This window comes from Coffea arabica, chromosome 6c, assembly GCF_036785885.1.
Source record: "Coffea arabica cultivar ET-39 chromosome 6c, Coffea Arabica ET-39 HiFi, whole genome shotgun sequence".
Classification (NCBI taxonomy): Eukaryota; Viridiplantae; Streptophyta; class Magnoliopsida; order Gentianales; family Rubiaceae; genus Coffea; species Coffea arabica.
Window position 1 is genome coordinate 1,758,640 of NC_092320.1, and position 18,855 is coordinate 1,777,494.

The 18,855-nt window shown below is 37.1% G+C and overlaps 2 protein-coding genes across 16 annotated transcripts; one reads left to right on the top strand and one right to left on the bottom strand.

The window, feature by feature from the left end:
- The first annotated feature begins 4,415 nt into the window (after positions 1-4,415).
- LOC113692882 (AMP deaminase) lies at positions 4,416-16,008 on the top strand. 15 transcript variants are annotated; one of them, XR_011815616.1, is made up of 21 exons: positions 4,601-5,267; positions 7,361-7,539; positions 7,769-7,952; positions 8,591-8,769; positions 8,934-8,985; positions 9,081-9,208; positions 9,312-9,491; positions 9,675-9,742; positions 9,877-10,019; positions 10,322-10,398; positions 11,167-11,280; positions 12,304-12,444; positions 12,814-12,966; positions 13,721-13,774; positions 13,848-13,958; positions 14,038-14,211; positions 14,294-14,374; positions 14,842-14,940; positions 15,237-15,340; positions 15,464-15,585; positions 15,688-15,854. XR_011815616.1 is itself a non-coding variant. In XM_072051851.1 (21 exons), the coding sequence occupies exons 2-20, from the start codon at positions 6,295-6,297 to the stop codon at positions 15,321-15,323; spliced, it is 2,199 nt and encodes a 732-aa protein (XP_071907952.1). In that variant the 5' UTR covers positions 5,941-6,061; positions 6,240-6,294; the 3' UTR covers positions 15,324-15,340; positions 15,464-15,627. The 15 variants fall into 15 exon arrangements, 8 of the variants coding, with proteins under 8 accessions (XP_071907948.1, XP_027067290.1, XP_071907947.1 ...); XR_011815617.1 differs by having other exon boundaries at positions 15,760-15,854; XM_072051851.1 differs by lacking the exons at positions 4,601-5,267; positions 15,688-15,854 and adding exons at positions 5,941-6,061; positions 6,240-6,304 and having other exon boundaries at positions 10,322-10,383; positions 15,464-15,627.
- Positions 16,009-16,541: 533 nt separating this feature from the next.
- Positions 16,542-18,301, bottom strand: LOC113692883 (uncharacterized). Its single transcript, XM_027211492.2, has 5 exons — positions 18,159-18,301; positions 17,948-18,046; positions 17,010-17,071; positions 16,817-16,866; positions 16,542-16,729 (listed from the first exon to the last, which is right to left on the bottom strand). Exons 2-5 carry the CDS (start codon positions 18,025-18,027, stop codon positions 16,712-16,714), a joined length of 210 nt encoding a protein of 69 aa, XP_027067293.1. The 5' UTR covers positions 18,028-18,046; positions 18,159-18,301; the 3' UTR covers positions 16,542-16,711.
- Positions 18,302-18,855: the final 554 nt, after the last annotated feature.

The following is an 18,855-nucleotide window of genomic DNA, read 5'->3' on the forward strand; positions in this document are numbered from 1 at the left end:
GTCTGTTGGTGAGCGGCGTACTGACTAAAGCCCCTTTATTGTGCTTTCGGAAAAAAAATATATATCATTTTAGGCATCAAAAGTACTTTTAAGATGTCTCATAAGATTAGGAGTAAAATTTTTTTTTTTTTGTGTTTAAAGCACTTTTTAGTAAAAGTTCAAATTTTGTGCTTTTAAAATAATTTTTGGAATTTAAAAAAATAAAATATTAAATTTAATCATTTTATCTCATATCATGAACTAAATAAAGATATAAGTATATCTAAAATTTTTTAAATACATATTATTCAATTTAATAAGTACTTATTAAATTATGTCTTCTAACGATATATTTAAAAGTATTTAAACACTTTATAACGGCTTATATTTTATTATAGGTTCAATGGTCTGTACCATGCATACTCAAAAGGATATACATACATATATATATATATATATATATATGTGTGTGTGTGTGTGTGTGTATTTTACGTACATTAATCATGACACCATCATTTAAAAAAAAAAATGCATTTGATAGTATGACTAAAAGGAAAGTGGCTGTGCCTGTGCCCTCTGATTAAGGCTGATATTGATTTTGGGTTAAGCCCAATACCACAAAGAGGATCCCAGAATTTTAATGCAAATCCTTTGAGAAGCCCATATCGGTTTCGGCTCAACGCAATGCTACCATTCCGGTTCGAAAACCATTGGTGGTTTTAGAAATTATCCTAAATAATCTACTATCCAAACACATTTATTAAATGGTTACAAGAAAATGAACATGTCACTGACCATATAAATTGCAGGCCTGTTTGATTCAGTCTGAACCAATTAACACTCTTCAAGTCAACGAAGTCGACCTCATTTATTCGGTCTTTTCTTTAAAAAAAAATTAATTAATTGCCAAAGAAGAGAAAATAATGGCAGAATACTAGGCATTACTGGCTTTTCCTCTATATTTTTTAAATTCTCCCTAATCCTGTTTTCTACATACGGATCTGACACTGGACTATGAAGACGATAATCATAAGTTGGATATTCCTAAATCCTGGACTTTTTGTCAAGTACTACTATATAAAATGGATTTTGACCGGTAAGTATAAACTCCTGGAATATAATATGCTCTGAATTTATCAGGTTCAGGCTGCATGAGTGTAACGAGTAAGTACTAATGGCACCGCCCTTGATTGTCAGTGACTAGCGGAACAAATTCTACACAATTGCAGGATTTTTTTTGGGTTGCTTAATGGATCTAGCTTTGGTGACCAATTGTAGTGCTCGTAAAACTCCTTCCCTTTTGGCTGCAAGCTTAAGCTGCAGAACGAAACATTCCGGCGGTGATTCAGGCGAATACGATTCTGGAACCCACCCCAAGGCCCAGAGGATCAAGTAGGCTGTTCCCCCCTCCTGTCAAGGTTCCCGTGCATTTGCGAGAATAGACAGATTCTGATGCCGAAATTTGTGCGATTCCCGGTCCTCTACATATGCTAAAATGATTCAAGTTACCTGTGCATCGACATGCAGGCCTACGTCATGAGAGGACTACTTGGCAACAAAACTTTTTTTTTTTTTTGAAAAAAATAAACAAAAGTCTCTCGATGCTTGATTTCCTCGTATTGGTATATTCTCGTAATTTAACTTGCCAGGCTGGGCTGTGTCTCCAGGCGGATTACAAGAGTATTTAAATTTTAAACCCAAATTGTATCGTGAAAAAAGATTGATTGGGATGGCTGCTGATTGGAGCAGCGTTTGGCATTATACATTTTATTCGCAGTTGTGGTAGAAAAGCCAATTAATATTGACGATTTATGTTGTATCATGTCGTATTGAATCCGGAATTTTACACTAATTAAACATTTAATTTAGGGTCTGTTTGATAACATAAAAAAAGTGCTGAATCTGAATTTTTTCAGACATTCAGTTGTTTTGAGTGTTTGATAAATAAAAATCTATTTGCTGAGTTTGTTAAGCAGTGCTGAACATGCGTGTATTTTTTTCAGCACAAGAATCCCAACTGAATGCTTAATTCTGATAAGAATCAACAGAATTACTTCAGCTACCTTATCTTATTTACCAAACCTACCCTTGTTTGTTAATTATATTCAAAATTCTTATATAATTAAACAACATAACATTCTCTATCTAACGATGTTTAGTTTCTCTTTTCTCCCTTTTTAATGACGTTCACATCTTCTCCATACTCCTCATATAATATATTTCATATTTTATATTAATTTGATTTAAAAATAAATATTGTCATTTTCGTACCTAATAATTTTAAACTAATTAAATCATAGATTCTATTTCTTTTTTGAATGAAAGGATATAAGGGCGAAATTGTCAAATTAAACTTATTAAGCATTCAGCTATAAATATTTATCAAACAGTATAAGTAGGTTTAACATTAAAATTCAGATATTTATATATATTTTTTTAGTAATTAAAATTTAACAAATTAATTATTTCAATATTCAGACTGCAGAATTCAGTAATTTTATCAAACGGAACCTCAGTATGTAGGCACTGGCATCCGTGTGTATTAGCAGGCTAATTCCTCTTCTTTTTTTTTGTCGGTACAAAGATGAAGAGAAAAGTGGTCGGGGGAATAAAAAACGTGACAGGAAGAAATCCACGTGTATGGACCTCGGAACGTAAGCGCGCCCGTGGCTCGCAGCAAAACGTTAAAAAGCCAGCTCGTCCCTGCTGAGAGGTACCCGGCATCCATCCCGAACTTGGGCCGCAGAGTGGGGTATCTTTCTCCTTAACTTATTACCCTGATAATGCTGCCCACTCAAGAGTATTATTCTTGCATGTCGAGCTGAGTTCAATTATGATGCTACTCGAGTCACATTCTTAATAAACACTCTAAATATTGTAATTATCAAATTATTATAATCATATAAATCAAAGTTTTTTCATGAATAATTTATATTTATTTTTTTTTTGGATGCAACAAACAAAATTTTTATACAAAATTGGTTCATTTTAACTATTCCCTAATAATTAGATGTGTCCTTAACACTTGTCTTATTTAAATTAAGGGTATTGGATGAGAAAATTGAATTGAGAATATTGAGATGAGAAGATATTTTGAAAACAAAGAAAGTGGGAGAGAGAGAGGCCCTGTCGATGAGATAAGCCTGTTTGGAATTTGACGAAATGCAAAACAAACTGGGTTGAGGAGAAAGAAAGTAATTAAAATGCAAGACTGCTTAATTTATCATCGCACGCGTTGCGAAAACTTGCTTAAATCGAATAATCTTTGACAAATAATTTCCTATCTAAACAAACCTACGAAATGTTTTTGCGATTACCGCTTTTACTTGCCATCTTTCTATCATTTGCACTGATAAGAAACATTAGTCGAACATAAAAATCAGCTTAAGTGGAATCTCTTCTATTATTTGATGCCATGTAAGCGTGTAAAGAATAACCGGCCCCAGAAAAAGAAGAAAGAGGAATAAGGATTATCTTCAGTAATGGCATTACATCTTTCCACCAAAATTCCCCATTTCGTTCCAACGTTCCGAATATGCTTAAGATGTAAAGCCACAAAGAGTCTTTTTCTGTCCGAGTAATGCGCTAATATCTGTCCGAGTAATGCGCTAATCGCCGATGTTTTCAGGACACGACTAAAACATGGGAAAAAGAACGCCGACTCGTTGCAACGCCGCGCGGCACTCCGCAACTCAACCTTTCATGGAGTGTGCCTTTAACGCATGGCTAAGTAGCCAAAATGCGAGCACAAGACGAGAGGTCCAAGAATGTTTGGAGTGGAGAGTGGGTATCATTTTAGTTTCAGAACCCAAGTACTCAGTCCACAATAGATAGTAGTAACTGTTTAATGGATACCATTTTTTTTTTCCATCATATACTATCAGTAGTATAAAGATGTTTTTACTGAGTAGATTTAAATCATATCAAATAACACGAATTCAAATTATGCAAATGCGTCAAACATTGAAAGCTGCTAGCTAGCGTACAGAAAACGTTCGATAATATAATCTATATATCTATATGTACTAAAGAGCAGTTTTTTTATGAGGAGCCTTCGCATGCATTACAAATTTGAAACCCTTTTTATTACCATTTTAGATTTATTTTAATTCAATAATCCTTATCGCTTCTCCTCGTGTCGTCTTAAATTATGTATACATCTTATCATACTTCAAATTATTGCTAGACAAATTTTAGATTTTAATTATATTACGATTTTTTAATTCACCCTCTCTTTTAATTTTTTTTTCAATAATGCCACCACTGTATGTATATAGTACAGGTGTTCGCACTAGCATTAGTGTATAAAAAGATTAATCCTTATTTAATCAGTGCAAAATATTTTATTAGTATATTAGTAGTACTAATTTGAAAATAAATTTAAGCCCCTTTTCATCACCTCCAATAAAAAGCGGCGGCTATTATACTAACGCGGCACTCGCAGCAAATCCAGATTTTCTCTATCCTTCCACCTCCTCCACCGCCACCACCGCCACCGCAGTCCGCCACCAACAAAAAGGCGAGAAAAGCACCTTCAATAACCCCCCCCCCCCCCCCCCCCCCCCCCCCCGAGGAAAAAAGAAAAGGCAAATAAAAAGAAGAAAGAGAAAGTGCGAGAGAAAACGCACATTAAGAGAATATGATGTTGGCTTCCGTGTCCCGTCTATAAATAGCCGGCTCGCCTCTTCTCTCCTCTCCCGAATAAAACACAGTTCCTCCTCCTTCTCCTTCTCCTTCTCTCTCTCAGAGACAGACGCACACTTAGTCTATCTACATTGTTCAGTAGGGTTTTCTCATTTCCGGCTCACCAGTACATACCTATACGGACAAAGTTTGAGCTTGAGTCTAAGCACTACATAAGAGTTTGTTTGTTTGTGTGATGGACACGTACGCCTTGCACTTAGCTATGGCCGCGCTGGTGGGAGCATCCGCGGTGGCTGTGTCTGCTTACTACATGCACCGCAAAACCCTAAACCATCTGCTGGAGTTCGCCAAGACTATAGAGAGAGAAAGAGAGAGGGGGGACGCAGTTGCGGAGGACGGTGGAGTAGGATACGGCAGCGGTGGTGCTGACTCGCCTCAGCATTTCAAAAGGTATGGCTCCGTCGATAAGAGGCGCAACCACGGCCGACGGAAGGGAAGCGGCTACTACCGTCGAGGTTCCGCTTCGTTGCCGGACGTCACTGCGATTTCCGGAGGGATGGATATCCTTGACGACAGGAGGAATGGTCCGGTTCATGTTGATTCTATTCCGATTGGATTACCCAGGCTCCACACGCTTCCTGAAGGTATGCAAATGTCGGGCTTCTCGCCGGAATAATAAAACCTTACCTCCTCTATCGACCATTACATATTGATGTACTACATGGTTGTATGTATATTCTACTATTGCAGCGGTGCAGGGTTCAAATAATTAGTTAGGCTGGGTCGTTTTTAGTGCTACAATTGGCTCCATATTTTTCAGTAATTTGCCACTCGTGTAATTGACTGTTCGATATCCTGCTGTGATTCTGTATGGAATCAGTCGAACTTGCATGCTGTATACCCGTAATTTCTTGGTTCGAACCAGAACTATTTCGAGTCAAATCCTGGCAGCATGAGAATTAGTAATTGTTTATTAATCAACGATTTTGCTGCGTAATTGGATTTGTAAGCGGTATGTGTGTCTTCTGAAGAGGAGGGATTTGACTGTAAGATGACTTTGCTTCAATAACACTTTAAGACCATCTCCCAATAAACTTTTATCCACACATAGTGCACTTGAGCACTTGTGATTTGCAAATGTAGTTCCCTTGTGCTGCCACAATTTTATGGTCATAAAATGAAATCAGAGTGGCCTGATTGAAACCAAATTTTGAAAAATGTCACTCTTTTTGGTATTTTTGTCCTTTGGAACTCATTCCCTGTGATTTATCCTCTGGGTCGAGCGGTACTTTTAGATGTTCTTCTTGGTGGAAGAAGGTAACAGAATTTGGCTGGAAGAAGTTGCAATGGTGGCATAGCTGTGATTGGACTGCTGGATTCGCTGGGGGCCCACACGATATGATGCAAATTATATACTAGCACCGAGAAAATAAATTCTGTCGGTATCCTTTTCCTTTGTGTCTGCAAATTTTACAATGATAAATGAGAAACTTTAACGTTGCTGTCCAATGTATTTGTTGTATTTACTACAAAACATCTGCCTTGTCCCCTTTGTTTGTTCAACTTTCCCCTTCCTTTATTAGGTTAATTTGATCTTCTACCAATGACTTTTTTAGTTTGCTTGCATGTGCTGAGCTTGCGGCGGGCTGGCAGGCTTCTACTTTTGTGGCTATGAGTGTCGGTATCATTTTTGTTCCACTGACTTTTTATGCACACAAATAAAGTCCATGGGAGTTTAATTTTGTACGACTTGACCTTTTATGCAGCATTCCGACCTAGGTTGGTTTTGTGGCAATTGCGGTTTGGCCTATCATATCTTTTTGCTCTAACCGTTTCTGCTTACATGTATAAAATGATTTATACTACTGCTGCTAGCTAAAAGAAGTACTGGTGTATGCAATTCATAAAGAAGAGGGGATAGGGAAGTTATTGTTGCTGTATTTAAGTAGAGTTTCAAGAGGCTAAGGATTGATGCCTGTGATTGGGGTAGTCAACACTAGAATGGGGTTACTTCTCGTGCAAATTATGTTATTACATTTGACTAGGAGGCTGAGTTATAATTGCAAAGTCATAAAATTTGTATACTATGTTTGCTCTTATATATTTTGTGCTTTTGATGAACTTAATTACGAAAAGGGAATTAGCTGAAGCATGTTAGGAATTTACCCTAATTGACATCTGGCCGACAACGGGATGACAGTGGAAGAATATATGGGTAAACAGGTTATTATGTGTGCAACTTGGGGGTTTGTAAATATCGATCTTTAAGGCCTTGATGTGGAAAGGGCGATTCTCATACTGTCTGCCCTGTGTTTTGCCAGCTATATGCTTCACGATGCACCTTACTTGTCTTCTTTATCATGTGTTCTATATTAGGATTGTTTTAACTTTTGGCTGTTCTACTAGAATTTTCTAGCCTTGTTTCTACGTATATGCCCAAGATGTTGATGTGAAATTTCTTTTTGAGAGGATGATCCTTTTTGTTTTCCCTTTGAAGTGCTGGTTAAAGGCGTTATTTCATTGTGTTGTTACATGACAATAATACAAGCAGTAGTCATGGATGAAAAGTTTTGGCCGACAATTCTGTATTACCAAAAATGGATGTATGATGTTTTAAATATTTTTTTATTGATGCTATAAAATCCGACTCAGTCCTGCGCCAGTAACATTTTAGATGCTGAAAATCTAATTATCTTCTACTCTTTTTGCTGAATAACTCTGCTATTTTTTGTTGCAGGGAAATCTAGTCATGCAAGTTCTGCCAAGAGAGCTGGGCATCTTATCAGACCCACTTCTCCCAAGTCTCCTGTTGCTAGTGCCAGTGCTTTTGAAAGTGTGGAAGGATCAGATGATGAAGATAATATGACTGACAGTGCTGGACTAAACGATCCATATCTACATGCCAATGGGAATGCGGTAATACTTAATGATAGATTTGGGGCGTGCACAATTCCATTTGGTTTTTTTTTTATTCCTTGTATTTTCTTGATTCAATCAATGTCCTTGTGCTGTCAAGGATTTACTTTCTTGAGTCTTGCCAATGTTGTATAATTTCTTTTCATTTATGATGCTACATAAAGTCCCCAGGAATTCACTAAATTGACCCTATAACGAGCTGGGTCCTGAATGTTAAAGTATGTTTCAGGATTTACCAGATCACAGGAATGCCAATAATGGAGAGCAAATGGCTATGTCTGCATCAAGTATGATTCGATCCCATAGCGTATCTGGTGATCTGCACAGTGTGCAACCAGACCCTGTGGCTGCGGACATTCTCAGAAAAGAACCAGAACAGGAAACCTTTGTGAAGCTGAAAATTGCCCCAAGGGGTATTACATCCTCTTCTTTCCTTTTTATGATATAGGGTATAGCTTTTGTCAGCCCATTGGTTGTTTCTCTCCTGCAGCATACTTGCTAATGATTAGGCTAATAATTTATGCTTTGATGAAAACTTTAGTGTCATGTTACAGTTAAACTACCTTATTTTTCCTTCAGGTGTTATTGATTGACTAATATCACGGCTGAAACCAAGAGATTTGTGGAAATTTGTTTAATTTAACATTTAATGTACCCACCTATACTTTTTTCATTCTTCTTGGTCAAATGGAAAAGAAGAACAAACAGTCGGGTAGCAGCATTTCATTTCCAACAGCTGAGCTTTAATCTTCAGCATTGGTTTTGATAGAAGTTCAGAAGCAATAATCATAATACCGATGCTTGTCAATAAACTATAGCACCATATTAGTACAAAATTGACTGCTCTGTTCATTTTTGTATGTATGAAAGCATCATGACGATAGTTCTGTTCTATTTTTGGTCGTCCATGTATCTATTCTCGCCCTGACTGTTAGCGTGCACTTTATGTACTTTTCAGACTATTGGAATTAACAATGGAATCTATCCTTGCTTGTAGTAAATGTACATGGATGCCAAAGCCTATATTTTATTTCTTTGTAATGATTTTCAGAAACACCATCTCCTGATGAAGTGGATGTCTATCGGAATCTGCAAGTGTGCCTAGAAATGAGAAAGACATGTGTATTTAGGGAAGCTGTTGTGCCATGGGAAAAGGAAATCATAACTGATCCAAGCACACCAAAGCCCATTCCAAATCCATTTGATTATATGCAAGAACGAAAATCTGATGTAAGATAAAATCGTTAGAATTTTTTCTTTTTTTGGTTGATTTTTCTTATGTGTGAGTAGTTTGAGGATTTTATTTTCTGTTCCTGTTGTTTTACTTTGTTGTGTTGGCACATTGTTATTAAGTACAGGTTTTCGAGTCACTAATATGTTGAGTGTTCCTACAGCATTCTTTTCGGATGGAAGATGGAGTTGTGCAAGTTTATGCTAATAAGGAGGGTAAGATGCTTGGTACCTTTGTCATTTTTTTGGTATAATAGCGTATCATCTTTGCCCTTTTTCCCCTCTGATTTTTATTGTTTTCCTTCATCTAGCAACGGAGAAACTTTTCCCAGTAGCTGATGCAACCACCTTTTTCACTGACCTGCACTACATCCTTAAAGTTATTGCTGCGGGGAATATTCGGACATTATGTCACCATCGCCTAGTACTTTTAGAACAAGTAGATACTATGCCTTTGATAGTTGTTTGTAGGAAGTGTGTTCAGTTTTGTTAGTGACCTAAAATTGTTTGCTTTTCGAAATACTGACTTATATGTTGTCCAGAAATTCAACCTCCATTTGATGCTTAATGCTGATCGGGAATTCCTTGCTCAAAAAAGTGCCCCACACCGTGACTTCTATAATGTCAGGAAAGTCGACACCCACGTTCACCACTCAGCCTGCATGAACCAGAAGCATCTTTTGAGGTTTATAAAGTCAAAGCTTAGGAAAGAGCCTGACGAGGTGTTGGGTCATTCTACTTGAGCTGTCTGCCATTTTCAAAGCATCAAATATACTTCTCTTCTTCTGGATTAAAAGTGTCCCTAACAAAAGTTTTTATGGAATAAAATCTGTAGAACTTTTCACAAATCCATCAAGATAGTGCCATTTTTCTGAGTATCTTACATAGGTATACTTTTTCTTCAGGTTGTCATATTTCGTGATGGTACCTATTTGACATTGAAAGAAGTTTTTGAGAGCTTGGATTTATCTGGGTATGAGAGGCTCCTAAATTCTGTGCTTTGAAGAATTGCTCACCTCTCAGTTCAACTCTTTTGACTTGACTCGTTGCTTTTTGACTTCTGCTTTTCGCTTTTTTGTTTCACTGATAATTTTTTTTCCCAAACAGGTATGATCTGAATGTTGACCTACTGGATGTTCATGCTGACAAGAGCACCTTTCATCGATTTGACAAGTTTAATCTTAAGTACAACCCTTGTGGTCAAAGTAGGCTAAGGGAGATTTTTCTGAAGCAGGAAAACCTTATACAGGGTATTGCCATATTTTCTCTTCAGACCTGAAAAACTAGAACTTCATTTTAGTGAAAAAGAAGTTTCCACATTCTAGGTCATACCACTTGCTTTCCATCACCATGCATTTCCTTTGCAATATGATTTAAGATAAGCCACCTATTCTTCTGTTTCTTCTTCATCATTTTCTTTCTTGTTACACAAGTTCCACTTCGCGCCAGATTGTCCCCTTGATTCTTTTTTCAATTTTTGTTTACTTGGAAGCTTTATATTTGTTTATCAGATGTATTGAGTTTAAGATTTATTATATCTGCAAATTTGCAGGTCGTTTCCTTGGTGAGCTGACTAAGCAAGTTTTTTCTGATCTTGAAGCAAGCAAATATCAAGTGCGTCCTTTGTGTGTAATGAAATTTATCATCCGCTTTTTCATTTTTATTTTTCACCGTGCAGAAGATCAGCAATGCCTTAATAGTTCTTCCTTTTGCTTTCTGAAACACTGAGCAACCTTGACTTACAACGAAACTTCTTGGCGGCCATTTTTGTTCTCTTCGGTCCATTTTGTGAAAGCTTTTCCATTTGTTTATCTTGTATCCTTTCCTTTTCTTCTTTGGCAGAGGGGGCCTTTACTTATGTCATTTTTTCTTCTTAAATTAAGTATTCTTCCCAGTACTTATGTCATCTTTGGTATTCTTGTTAAGCAAGAACTTTAAGGTTAAGATACTTGTACCGCTTGAAAAATATGTGAAGATTGTTGCTTGAAGTCTGCTTTGACTTCACTTTCTGGCTGAGATGACAAGACTTCTGCACAACAATTTTAGCTTTGATGAGGGAAGGTGTCTGGTCTCCTTGTTTTCTTCAAGCACGTTATATATACTTTTCAAATGATATTTAGATTCTAGGGTATAGTTTCTGCAGGTTGGAATATCTTGGTAATTTTGTGTCAAAACTTGGAAGATTTTTAAAGTACATCACTTGCAAAATGAATCTGGTGGTGTTGTTTTTGTTGTAGTCTTCTTTGCCTTTTAAAATTATATGAGCATTTTGATGCTATGATTTGGGTTTCTGTCCAGTACAACACTCCATGATTATGCCAGTTAAAGTTCAAACTTCTTCACTCCTTATTCTTGTTTGGATTAAGTATTAGTGGTTCTCCTTTGGTTCTGGTGCAGATGGCTGAATACAGGGTATCCATATATGGCAGAAAGCAGAGTGAGTGGGACCAGCTGGCTAGTTGGATAGTAAACAATGACTTGTATAGCGAGAATGTTGTCTGGTTGATTCAGGTATCCAACAGAACCAACTGTATTTGTGTTGATGTCCTTGGCAAGAACTTTGTGGAAAGAACCTCAGTACTTTTCTAGAAGGTCGATACTATTAAATGTCGATTACAACAACCTTCTTCTCCTTTCTGCTCAACTTGTTCTCTCAAACAATTGGACAGCAATAATGTCCTTAAGGAAAGCTTTTACGTACCCCTGGGTTCTCAGAAATGCTCTATACCGTGTTATGTTTATGCAAATCGTTGTATATTGCCCAAATAGTTCTGATTACTTTTCCTATGTTAATTGGAAAACACTGTTCTCATCTTATAATTAGTCATGTGCTTTAATAAGAAAATTATTTATTATTTGTCAAAATTGGTTCTGTTTGAGGGAACAAAACCCTGGAATTTCAAGATTTGGTCTTACATCATTCTCCCATCTATGGCCACTTACTATTGTTCTTTTTCTCTGTTTTGCCTTTTCTTCTTGAATTCTTCCGCTGTCTTGATTGAAGGGCTTATGACTATAATTCAAATACTTGTTACTTAACTTTCATGTTTAATTTTGATGTTTAACTTTTCTGTAATTGGTTCTAAGAACAATCATAATGAGGGGGAAAGAAGAATCAATACCAGTAGGTGCCTTATACTACTATTTTATAATAGGGGCCTGCTTTATGCTTATGGTTTAAAGTTTGAAGTTGTGTATAGTCTTGCAATGCATCTGATGCTGTCAAAATGGATAATGCTGTTGATTGTCAGACATAATGGTTAACTTTTGGGGAGCATTATGTATGCTGTCAGACTTGGAAATTCTAGGAGATTGGTTTCCTGTTGTATAACTAGGTTCAGAGTCTCTGAGTGCTGTCCAATGGACACAATGTCAGGTCTGAAGCCTATTATGATTAGGGAGAAAAGTATCTAAGTTTGAGGCGGTATAAAATCTCTTGTTTCAGCTCTTTTTTTTCCCTAAGCATCTTGTTTAATCAGAATATTGAATGCTATCTGAATAGTGATTTTCGTATTGAATTTCAATTCTTTTCAGCTTCCAAGACTCTACAATGTCTACAAGGAAATGGGAATTGTGACATCTTTTCAGAACATTCTTGATAATGTTTTCCTTCCTTTGTTTGAGGTTACTGTGGATCCAGATTCACATCCTCAGTTGCATGTTTTCTTGAAGCAGGTATGCAGACTACTACTACATCAACATTATTCTGCTTTATTGGGTAATAAACCATGTTCATTGAATACTGATAATACTCCGGGTTAATCTCCCTGAAAGCTGGGTTCCTTTTCATGTTCCCTCAATATTCCTTTTTCTGTTCCATATGACAATGTTTGAAGGCAGACAGGAGGTGGCTTTTGGTAGCATGTAAAAAGATGATAGGGTTAAAACCCTGTGGTAGTGTCTAGGAGATAGTTATAAGTGAATAAATGATGAGCTATTCACCATTGCCAGATGTGGGTGTTATAAATTCATGTTTTTTAGTTAACATTAGTCTTTGTATAATGTCTAAGATGGTTTAACTAAATCCTGTTCCTGGATATTCAGGTGGTTGGATTTGATTTGGTGGATGATGAAAGTAAGCCAGAAAGACGTCCTACGAAACACATGCCGACACCTGCTCAGTGGACCAACATATTCAATCCTGCATACTCATACTACATTTACTATTGTTATGCTAACTTATACACCTTAAATAAGGTAAAGAAGTTGTATCTGTTTATGCACTCTCCTGAAATTGAGAAAAGTGAAGTAATTTGCCAATTGTGTGATTTGCTTCTCCTTTGTTTTTTCCCTTTTTTGTTTTTTTGGGAAGGGGGGACGGGTTGTGGTGTTAGGCAGTGCACCGTGGGGTTGATGGATGGTATAAAGGTTGGGGTTGGGGATAATGGGCTTACCACATTTCAATATTATCATTACAGCACTACTTTACATCGCTATCAACTGTAAGAGGCCTTTAAGTTTTGGGCGATAGCTTTTTGGTCTTTTTCCTGATTTTTTCCTAGTCTTTTTTTTTTCTGCCTTACAATACAGGCAATAGCTTTTTGGTGTTTTTGCTAATTTTTTTTTCTGTTAGACTATTGTTTTTCACTTCTGTCATGGAGCTAATACCAGGAATGGAAACTTGAGATAGGATTACTGTAATATAAATTGTATTTTCTTAAATTGTTACTATGATTAAGTTGTTGCTTGTAAGATGCAATAGCAAAAATCCTCCTAACATTATTTTCCAGGGCCTTTTCTGCTTTCCACTGTTTTTCTGTAACAGTTTTGCATTTTTTCCCTTTTTTTTGTGGCCCGGGGGGGAAGGGGGGAGGTGTTTTGGCGTTGCAGAAGAGGAAGGTTTAAGGATTCCTTCTCCTAAAGATGGTGGTGTTTTCACCAGTGTATATGATTATATGGTTAATCTGTTTGCTGGCATTGTTTTGTGAGAATTAATTGCATAACATTTCAGCTTCGCGAGTCAAAAGGAATGACCACTATCAAACTCCGTCCACATTCTGGAGAGGTAATACATAAATGTTCATTCTGTGTGATCTGAAGTTAGATTGATTGTGTTATTGATGGTTTCAGTTTGTTAGGCTGGTGATGTTGACCACCTTGCAGCGACATTTCTTACTGCTCACAATATTGCGCATGGAATCAACTTGAGAAAATCTCCTGTACTTCAGTATTTGTACTACCTGGCCCAGGTAAAACAACACACGTCAAATTGATTAGCTTCCAAAGTGTGCACATTGTAATGCATTGGGATGGTTTCTTTGATTTCAGATTGGCCTTGCCATGTCTCCACTGAGCAACAACTCATTGTTTTTGGACTACCATCGGAATCCATTTCCCATGTTTTTCCTGCGTGGCCTCAATGTGTCGCTTTCAACTGATGATCCTTTGCAGATTCACCTAACAAAAGAGCCCCTCGTGGAAGAATACAGCATTGCAGCTTCTGTGAGTTCTTCAAGTCTTTTGTCAGAAAATATTTGAGTTGTGAACTGTTATGGTTGTCCAATAAGTTTGCTATCTGGTGCAGGTTTGGAAGTTAAGTTCATGTGATATATGTGAAATTGCACGGAATTCAGTTTATCAATCTGGTTTCTCTCATGCACTGAAGGTAAGTTAGTCCTGTTGAAGTTGTACAATTTGTGTTTGCAATATAATTTAAATCCTCCACCAAACTTATTTTCTATTTTATTTCTTTTGAGTAACGCTTAACACAGCGTTTCATAGTTTGCGTTATTGTTATTTTTGGGTGGACATGCCAGATGGAATATGCTGCAGCAAACCCTTTTTGTCCAAGTTGTTTAGTTCTTTTGCCTTATCTACGTATACCCTAAATCTTGATGCCATTCAATTGCTGCTTTGTTATCACTAATTTACTGGGAAAGTACGTTCTCATTTGGCAAGTCTAATTTCTACTATTTTGGATGGGGGCCATTTGCAGGCCCTTTTATGGTACTCCGTAGAGTACAATAAATATTTTAATCTGCCTGTGTTTGCTTTTTTGAAGCCTATCCTTTATTACAATTGTAAATATATCTTTCCTGTTGTAATGTCTGAACTATGAACATCTGTTCTTAGTCTCATTGGGTCGGGAAGGAATACTACAAGAGAGGACCAGACGGGAATGATATTCACAAGACAAACGTACCTCATATCCGCCTTGAATTTCGTGATATGGTATGGAAGTTGTTTTGAATTATGTTATAATGTCTTCACATTATGAGAGAATCAATATCTTTGCTATATATATAATATATATAAATATATATATATGTGTGTGTGTCTATACCAAATTCATTGTTGTACAGGCCGTCTGAAATTTCATAAACAAGCAGTTTTGAAAAGCTTTGGTAAAGAGGAAGTACTAGGAAATATGGTTTTCTTTTCCTTCTAATCAGTGGATTTGAAGGAAGGAAACTGATTAAAATTCTAATCGATCTCTCCTTATCGCGTGATCCTAATGCATTTTTCAGAAGTTTTACCTTTTGGAATGGTCTTTGGTTGATGATGGAGTCCTCTGTTTGAAGATTAGCTTCCAAAATCCAAGTTGGATCAGATGAAGCAATTTTATCGTGAAGTTACATATTGTCATTTGAATAAATTTTGGCTTTCTCCTAGCGATGCCTTATTATTATTATTTTTTTAAGGCAGATCAGGTGTTAGAATATAAAGGTGACAAATTACGTGTTCAATATTGCAGATTTGGAGAGAGGAGATGCAACAGGTTTATTTGGGAAATTCTATATTTGCTGAACATATTGACCCATAATAAGCTTGGCTGGCTTTCTTTTGCGAGCTGGAATTTTTACATTCTATGTGGAGGTATCCCTAAAATTTATCCATTCGAACTGAGGAAATTTTCCACTCTCTGTTTATTTTTGTTATTTCTGTAGAGGTTCTTTTTTCCTTTTTATTCCATATCAGATAAGGGCTGCAACGGAACTACAAATCATGATGTGTTACCTGCACGTCTGCTGCTCTTTTTCATTTTCTCAGGAAAAGTGCAAAAAAGCCAAGGACCTGCGGAATAGAACTTTAGAACGGTATTATATGCATCTCAAGAAAAATTAAAGAAAAGAAATAAAGCAAAAGTCAAACAGGACATTTCCATGTAATAGAGAATAGTACAAGGTAACCTTGTATTTGACTTTGTATAATGTGATCCGTCACCCAGGGCAACTGAATGTTGAATCTTATTTGAAAACACAATAATGAGTTCTTGAGTTGCGACTCATTTGTTGCCAAGGTTATGAACGGGAAGATTTAAGTGTAACAGTGGGCTGCCTCTTAGTCTTAGCCGGGTACCTCCTAATAAACCCCGGTTGGACGCAATATAAAAGGCAGTCGCCGCGGTTTCTCCTCGAAGGCGTGACAAAAAATCACCATAAACTCGGGCGAGAGAGCAAAATATCACGCACCCCACAAAGGCTAAGGCCGTGATATGTCAAAGGCGTGTAGGACCATGCAACTTCAGATATTTAGATTGCACTTCTTTTGCAGGGGCAGGATCGGACTTGGCCGTAAGGCTGTCACCTCCCGCTTAGGAGTAACTATGTGCAAATATAATAAAGGAGATGAGATTCACGGCCAGTATCTGACCTGCCATCGCTTGGAACATACAACAAATACTATAGCAGAACATGAATAAATGGAGAGAGACTAAAGTAATCAATCAACATCATGTACATCAGCAAATGGCTCATTCATCCAACAAAGTAGGGAATGCTTGGCTGAACAGAAGTACCATTAACCAGCCACATACAAATCAAGCAACAAGCTGGAAGAAAACCGTAATATTATTTAAAATGTGAAGTTTAATACATCATCATCGTCAAACATCTTTCTTTAATAGCTTAGCCTTCCTCTTCACCGTTAGAAGGAAATCCAAGCACTAAACACTACCATGTACACCAGCTGTTTGCATCTGATACTTGACTCCACCATCTCCTCACTCATTCTTGAAGGACTGCAAAAAGATACGAACGAAATCAACAAATCGTGTACATCTACTTATCCAAGCATACAAAACTCAGCATTGATCTGAGCATCCAACCTCGATATTTTTGGCCACCTGCTCCGAAACTTTTTTCTTCACCTCTGCAGCTGCATCCAACATTATTTCGTCAAGAAGAAAACGTTAGCCCAATTTAATAAAAGAAGAAGAAGAAGAAGAAGAAGAGTGCTGCTGCACTCAAAGAACCAAAAACCAAAAGAATTGATCAGCAGCATGGGATACGAGCGCATGCCTTTGACAGAAACGTTCTCTATCCTCTTCGATGTCCTAACTGCAAATCTTTGGAAAGCAGGACTGAAACAGATCATAAGAATTAGTAGGAAACATCAGAACAGATCAGGATAATACTTCACATCGTCCAAGCAAAAACAGTCCACAAGGATATAGAAATTTAATGTACACAAGCAACTAGAGTCCAAATCTCACAACAAAAGAAAGTACCCAGAAGTTCAGTGCTAATCCCTGAATGTATTTAACCAAAAATATGACCAACGACTACAGTTATCCCTACCAAAAAACAATAAGTTGTTGAAAGCAACATACCATCAAGCCAATAATTTGTGTATGCTTCAAGTTTCAAAGTAACCAAAAAAAAATCATACTTGATAGCAAAATAAGATATCTTTAACCAAATAATATGAATCACTGCCCCCAACACCACCCCCCCCCCCCCCCCCGGGCCGCGGGGCCAAAAAAAAAAGAAAAGGAAGAAGACACCAAACTCCGAGGCAATTAGAGCCACCAAAAGTATTCACAATACAAATGCCAATTTACAACAAGCTCGAAAAAACAAGTCCAATTAAAATATAAAAGAACAAGTACATGAACCAGATTCATTAAAATCTTGTAAAACATATATGCTTCAGATTGTATGACCGTCTAACAAGTTCAAAAAAAAAAACTAAGCAGCCTCAGAGCACTAAAGTTTGAAAAGAACAATTGCGATCATTTCCGCAAATCATTACAAGCCTACGAAGTCATCATCGGCATGCGAGCATTAAAGGAAAAGGATTATCATTTTCACTAAAATAAAATTCAGACCATATAGCTCAAAACGGAAGCCGCATCAATTTAGTAGAAACTACTAATGAGATACATGGATAAGAGTAGAAAAATGCTTCCAGAGACGCCAAAATATTCAGGAAAACAGAGTCTGTAAATAATGACAACCTGTTCGCGAGGCCATTCACGATGAGCTCGTTGGCGACGTAAGACATGACTCGATGGATGAAATTTCCTCCTCCAGCCATTATCGATTCTTCTCGGAGACTGATCAAGTCAAAAACATGTTAATTATTGGACAATTAGATAATATTCGAGAAAGCTAAGAGTTTGAGGTCATGGAATTAGCAAAACGAAAATGAAGAGAGAGGGCTTCAACCTGAGATGCGATGGCCGAAGTCGGAAACTAGGGTTTTTAGAGTCAGAAATCGCGACAACCTCCTGTATTTGGAGGCTGGAGCCGGATTGATGCCAACAAGAGGCGGGTTTCCTGAAACTCTAAAAGTTGGGTGGGTTCCCTGGAAATTCGGGTCTCTGGGCATATTAACTATAATGGGCTTCTACCAGTAATGGGCACAATTTCGAGTTTTGGATTGGGATTCCCAATGGAGCCCAGAGAGCCCATTCGTGATAGCAGGTCTTAAATATGGATCTTGTTGTTGATTAGAGCACGAAATAAGAGGCCAACACCCATTAACTTTTGAATGTAAAATTCAGACTCGGAAACGTAGAGTTATCAGGAATGGCAAATACTTGGGTAAACCCTCGGTTTATATAGAGTGTGTTTGGACAGCCAATTATTTGGCCAAATATATTTGCTGACATCACCATTACAATTTCTAATACATCTTTTTATCTTCCCAATTACCTTTTTATCTCACATACATCATATCACAAAAAGTGCTACAGTAAAAATATTTCAAATAACTTACAATCCAAACACACTAATAGATTCTGCTATTCAAATTGTGTCATATCATCACGCGGACTCAAAAAATTAATGGTGCGACAAAATTTGAATCACACGGTTTACGAGACTACATCTACCCAGGTTTTTGCCACCGTTAAATTTGTCA